The sequence below is a fragment of the Dipodomys spectabilis genome, unplaced genomic scaffold (genome assembly GCF_019054845.1).
Source record: "Dipodomys spectabilis isolate Male_0828 unplaced genomic scaffold, ASM1905484v1 ptg000108l, whole genome shotgun sequence".
NCBI lineage: Eukaryota > Metazoa > Chordata > Mammalia > Rodentia > Heteromyidae > Dipodomys > Dipodomys spectabilis.
Genome location: NW_024870785.1, coordinates 8,771,556 through 8,778,377, shown reverse-complemented (window position 1 = coordinate 8,778,377; position 6,822 = coordinate 8,771,556). Strand labels below are relative to the sequence as shown.

The 6,822-nt window shown below is 36.3% G+C and overlaps 1 protein-coding gene across 1 annotated transcript; it reads right to left on the bottom strand.

Moving 5' to 3' along the window:
• Positions 1-202: 202 nt before the first annotated feature.
• On the bottom strand, positions 203-448 carry Ctxn2 (cortexin 2). The gene has a single exon (XM_042688035.1). The coding sequence runs from the start codon at positions 446-448 to the stop codon at positions 203-205; it is 246 nt and encodes an 81-aa protein (XP_042543969.1).
• Between the last annotated feature and the right edge of the window lie 6,374 nt (positions 449-6,822).

Sequence of the window (6,822 nt, the reverse complement as noted above, 5' to 3'; positions counted from 1 at the left end):
GGAGAATGGGGTAGGATGGGGGAAAAGGAGAAACCTCAACAAGCTCTTATCGTTTACACAACATGGTGGATAAATCAATCACAGACGTTTATTGATTTCAGTGAATGAAATGCACTTCTCTCTCCTGCACAATCGGGGTGATTCCAAATGCATCTGCCACCTGTCTCAAGGACATAATCATAAAAATATGAATCTGGAAAGCTCACGCAAGTGCATATTCAAATGTTCCCTTATCAAACTCCTCCACTTCATCTTCCCATGTAGAAGAAGGCATGCTACTATAGGGGTCTAGCAGAATTTTGAAGCATCTGATAATAAGAAGTCCCAAGAAGATACACAAAATCCCAACGAAGGCAAAGCCAGTTTTTTGCTCAAGAGTCAAAGAGAAAGCTGAGACTTCGTTGACGCTCATCTTAGCTGAAGAATTCCCACAGTAGATGCTACTCATTATTCACTGGTACATCGTTGTGGCTCTTCAGAATTCCTGCTGGAACCAACTCTTGGCCTAGGAACAAAAGTGGATTCAGTTTAGTCTTTCTCTTGTATGATATTGGGTAGAAAATTGTTTAAGAAATCCTGGCATTTTTCACATCCTTTTAAACTTGTGAAAAGTATTTGAAAGCATCATCAGCTATGGATCGGAATCAAATTAACGTGGGAAATGCTACTGTCAGAATCAAATTAACATGGGAAATGATACTTTTACCACAACAATTACAGAATTACCTTTAAGGGCACATAAATCTATGGTTCTAGATGTAAAATCAAGTATGAAAGTGGGTATTGAGATAAAACTAAAAGCTTTTGGTTCATTGTTAGATCGTTGTCACTATTGCTTTGATCTGAATTGACATCTATTTTTAATTTATTTTTTCTGCACATGTAAATAATACCATCCATAAGCACATATAAGCTATTCAGACTGTTTAAAGTCCACTTCATGGCCTAGCTACAGTGCCATTTTGTCTGATACACTTTTTGATTTTTTTTTACACAGATGTAATATCCATTCATTTTTCATCCTTTTAAGCTTTTGTACTTCTATACTTGCATTTTCTTCTCTACTGCCATTCCATATACTAACTGCCACTTTCCTAGAGAGCAAAATTTGTGTTTGTAAAATTGCCTTAATATGTAGCAATTTTGCAACAGACAAGAAGCAGTAGTTGTGGGCCATTAGCTATCTCCCTACCTTTCAGAATCTTCTCAGTAAATATAAAATCCAAGTTAAACCTGCTGGCTTCTCTGAAAATTCATCTTCAAAGCCCTCCACCCAGCCAAATTTCTACCCCTACATTCCTACTGTATTGAGTTTCTAAAATTACCACTAACATATGTAGGAAGTTTACATTAAATTGTAACAAAATAAGATTTTTTTAAAATTTAGTTTAAAAAAACACATGAAGTCTTAATAGGATAATTAGTTAATTAAAGATTAAAAATGCCGGGCGCGGGTGGGTCACGCCTGTAATCCTAGCTACTCAGAAGGCTGAGATCTGAGGATTGCGGTTCAAAGCCAGCCTGGGCAGGGAAGTCTGTGAGACTCTTATCTCCAATAAACCACTCGAAAACCAGAAGTGGTGCTGTGGCTCAAGGGGTAGAGCACTCGCCTTGAGCTGAAGATCTGAGGGACAGCACCCAAGTCCAGAGTTCAAGCCCCACAACCGACAAAAAAAAGGAAATCAGATTACTAATGCATAGTCACTCTTCTTGAGAATACTGACACCAAATAGCTTGTCATATAATCACTGATAATGTTAGACTTGATATTTTTCATATTTGTTGTTCTGTGTGATAATTTAAAAAAACGTTTATTTTAAATGACTAACCATTGAGGGTTTCTTATTGAAATTTCAGGAAACAATTAAGACAGAAGAAACAAGTGGTAGTGAGTAAAGGAATAATCAGAATAAGGCTGTAGCTTTAACAATTACTCACCAAAGTAATAATTATTCAAAAAGTGCTGTATTTTATAATAGTTTGGATTATAAAGAAACTTTGCCTTCAAACCATAAGTGGCAGAAACATTCAATATATCCACAGTATGTTGTTGAATTTAATTCTATTAAATCATTTCTTTGCGTTTCTTTTTTTTTTTTTTGGGGTCCGGTCGTGGGGCCTGAACTCTGGGTCTGGGCGCTGTCCCTCAGCTCTTCAGCTCAAGGCTAGCACTCTACCACTTGAGCCACAGCGCCACTTCTGGCTTTTTTCTTTTTGATTATGTGGTGCTGAGGAATCGAACTCAGGGCCTCATGCATGCAAGGCAAGCGCTCTACCACTGAGCCACCTTTCCAGCCCCTCTTTGCATTTCTTTGTGTATTTATTTAGCATCAGAACTCTAGCACACTCTAAATAATTTTAGGATCACTTAAGTAATGATCTTTCTGAAGATTCAGTTCTTGAATTTTCTATCTTGTAAGTCATGAGGAAGAAGGCTGAATAGCTAATAATCTTATGACTTAAGCAGAACTTTTTCTGATTCTGTTCTTGTTTTTATCCATAAAAGTTAATTATGGCTGGGCAACCGTGGCTCACACCTGTAATCCTAGCTATTCAGGAGGCTGAGATCTGAGGATTACGGTTTGATGCCAGCCGGGGCAGGAAAGTCCATGAAACTCTTGTCTCCAATCAATCACAGAAAAAGCTGGAAGTGGTTCTGTGGCCCAGTGGTAGAGCACTAGCCTTGAGCAAAGGCTAACAGCATCTAGGCTGTTAAGCTTTTGTGGAGATACATGAGCAATCCAGTTCACTTGTTTACTGGATGAAGAGACTGAAAAACAGAAGGTTTCTATATGGAGATGTAGGACCGAACATTTGTCATGTGACTGATAATGATTTAGACAAATTTGAATTGCTTTTCACTATATTAAACCTTGCAAGGCTATAACATTTGATATTTCTTTTTTTTTTTTTTTTTGGTTGGTCATGGGGCCTGAACTCTGGGCCTGGGGCGCTGTCCCTCAGCTCTTCAGCTAAAGGCTAGCGCTCTACCACTTGAGCCACAGTGCCACTTCTGGCTTTTTTCTTTTTGCTTATGTGGTGCTAAGGAATCGAACCCAGGGCCTCAGGCATGCAAGGCAAGCGCTCTAATACTGAGCCACCTTCCCAGCCCTAACATTTGATATTTCAAGGACTATGTGAGTACTAGGAGGCATTAACCTGCTTATTGATGGATACATCGTATGCAGCCATAAATTCCCTTCAATGACAGACTGGTTATCCAGAATCTGGGAGAGTTGCTAGCAAAGCCTTTAGCTGCCATCTTCTTTCATGATTTGTCTCAAATGCAGAGGAGTACCATATTCAAAGTCATGGCCCTTTCCAGGGAAGATGATACTCAATGATTGATTGTCATGATATGAAGTATGGTTATCTTAACTGAAGGAGAAGAGCACCGAAGAGTTCACACAGGATTGGCTGATTCTGTCATTGGATAGACATCATAGCTCACTTTCTTTCTACTCAATCCTGTTTAATTTCCCATTCTTCTATAGGTGTTCAGTCTGGGGACATTCTTTAGTAAACATCTGACACACTAAATTCTGTCTCAAACCTGGTTTCTGAGATTCCAGATTGTAATAATTTATGTCACAATAATTAAAACACTAGGGTAGTTTTAGTCATTTTCACTAGAACATTCCACTGTTTATTTTTCCATTAGGTCAATTTGCCATCATGTATAAATAGCCTTAATTAGATATAGTTATAATATTGCCTAAGTCATTTAGATATTTAAAAAATATAGTAATTTACACAGAAGCATAGGGTCTTTTGTGGAGTTTATGAAGTTGACTCTTGGCCAGTAATGAATCCCCTAGATTGTGTTTTTCTTAGTAAAACCTACCAAACAACAAACCATACAAACTAACAGAAAAGAACTCTCAATCCCCAGATCTCCACCTCCTAAGTAGCTAGAATTACAGGCTTAAGCCACACATCCAGGATTTAGGACCTTCTTAAATGTGGATATATAGAGTAATGGCACATTGTCAACGATATTCCACAGTTCTCCTTTAATCCTTTTGAAAGTTGAAATGTTTATCTGTACTCATACTTTGGCAGCTCTCTCATGGTAAGTAATCTCTGAAAGGTCTTCAAAACATAGCTGAAACTTGTAAGTCATCTTATTCTGGGAATTTTAACTTATTTTATATGCTCAAAGATTTTTTTAAAACCAGGTAAGGGTATGAACAATTAATGTTCATCTATAGAATCACTTTATTCATTTAAGTAAATGAAATATAAAACTCATTCAGGTTTGTATTATTGTGAAATATTCTCCTTCTTTCATTTCTTCTTTCTTTCCTTCCTTTCTTTTTTCTCTTTATTGTGGGCCTTGGTGTTTTACATTTGCTAGGAAGGTGCTCTACCATTTGAGCCATGCCCTAGCCCCACAATGCTCCTTTTTTGCTGAGGGTAATAACCAAGTATTTTAAGAGGTAGGGGTAAAGGAGAAATCTTAAGTTAGGCAAAGTCACTGCAACTGAATACAGAATTTGACTCTGTACTCCATATAGACTAGTGCCAAAATAATATTGGGTTTAAATATTTTCCAGTAAGAAAAAAAAATTCACGAAGTTGTTAGGAAAGACCTACTTCCTCTTCCTTTGAATTCTAAAAATCATGTGAGCCAAATTATGAAACACCTTGACTACCAGGTTAAGAGTCTGACCTTTGTTTGCCCAAAGGTTGATTGATGATGAGACTAAAGTTGCCATAAATTTGAGGGAGAGATAGTGAGCATCACAGAGAGAAATAAATCATCTGAGACGGGACTATAGTAGTAAGTATGTGAGAGCCATCATTGGTTTGAAAGGTATTTATACTGATATAAGTATAAGATTTGGCAGCTGATGTAATGTAGTGAGCCATGGAAAAAGAGGTATTAAAGATGACTGCACTCCATTAAGCCGGAGTAAATTTTTTAAAAGATAATATAGATAAGAGAAACGTATAGATTTAGAGAGTCAATGAAAAGTTTAGTTTTGAATGTTAGGAATTTGTAGTTTAAAATAAGCTAACAAGGGCTGAGAAGATGGCTCAGTGGTAGAGCGCTTGCCTTGCATGCTTGAGGCCCTGGGTTCAATTCCTCAGAATCACATAACCAAAAAGAAAAAAAGCTGGAAGTGGCGCTGTGGCTCAAGTGGTAGAGCGCTAGCCTTGAGCTGAAGAGCTGAGGGACAGCACCCAGGCCCAGAGTTCAGGCCCCACGACTGGACCCAAAAAAAAAAAAAAAAAAAGCTAACAATATCATTTTGTCTAGCACAAAATTCCAAGTGGGGAAAACACTTTATGTTATGATTGTGAAATAAAGTTTATATAGAAGAAGCTATTCAGGTTAGAGATAGCCCAATACACAGAAGTATTTTCAGATCAAAATTTATGAGGAAGAGTGATCTAATTTGCCTAGGAAAAGGAACACCAAGGAAGACACAAGATACATACAAATATTTAAGGTGATTTATTCTACAAAACTGGCTGGACTTATTCTAGAGTGATCCTTAATTCCATGAAGGCTCTGCTTGCTCTTACCAGATAGGATTAAAGAAAGAAGAAATTTGCAATAACCCTAATGCATGTTCCTCCTGTAAAAAGTAAACAGAATCTTCTAGTAGACTCATATACTTAGTGCTCAGAATTATTAATAATTCTGTAGTAGGAAATTTACCTGCAGTAAAGAAGGCTAGGGTTTCTAGAAGGAGGCAATAACAGACTCAAATTCTGCAGTGATGATGGAAACTAAACACTGCAAGACTAGGCCTTACATTCAAAGTTAGCTCACTATTACAAAAAAAATTTAGTTGAGTGTTCTGGAATGATTTAAGAACAATAGAAAACGAGAAAATCAAGTCAGATGATAAAAAGAATTTGATTTATAAAAACAAGTTTTATTTACACAGAGTTGAAGGTACAGGTTAAGTTATTAGATTTTTAATCATTTTCAGAAGAAGGGCATGATCTTATATTCAGTTTTCCATAGAAGAGCCAAGCAAATTCACCTGGGGCTCAAAGAAGTTTAAAATTAGTTTTTTTTTTTTTAACCAAAGCAAATGGTCAAGGAACAGCAATTTTTTTAATAGCTTAAGAGAAAAAAACTTAGACTTTTATATTTACCATTCAATCCTACTTTACAGTAAAGATGAAAATTGTTCTCAAGGAGAATAATTAAGGCAATATTCAAAAGTTCAAAAAGTCTGACCATTGCTGCAGGCTGGGCCTACCTAATTAAAACAAACAAACAAGATCGCAAGCAATTATCTAACAGTATGTTCAGCCAATAGTCTTTGTAATTAAGCCATATATGTAATGGTTGATATCCTGGTCCTAGACTTTTGCCTACATTTTCCATTTTATTTAAGATGTGAAATAAACAAAAGTCTCAAAACCAAAGTTTTGGAGATATATTTCCATGTATGTTCAGCTCTGTGTTTTTCTATTAATAGGGATTATGTGATATAAAATATTGTCATCAGTTACAACACTGATTTCATCATAATTAGTAGGGTTTCCAAAATGCTTGACAAGTTTCCTTTGCTGGGAGAGCTCAGAAAACACAAAATCATTAGGTTCTGCATAACAGATATTGTGGTGCCTACCTCAGGAAAGAAACATCATCTTAATATCCTGTTTACTGGGAAATAGAAAATGAAATAAACATAAGAGAAATGTAAATTACAAAGTAACTAAACTATTAACTGAGAAAAGTAGTTGAGGAAAGGAATTTTGCAAAAAGGTAGAATAGAATATAAAATTGAGCGATGGGTCAAATTTGTTTTAAATATGCTACACTACAGAAAAATGAGAAGACATCAAAAATGCACA

Bases quoted from the DNA above. Each gene is read 5' to 3' on its own strand.
- Ctxn2 (XM_042688035.1), bottom strand. From the start codon at position 448: ATGAGTAGCATCTACTGTGGGAATTCTTCAGCTAAGATGAGCGTCAAC.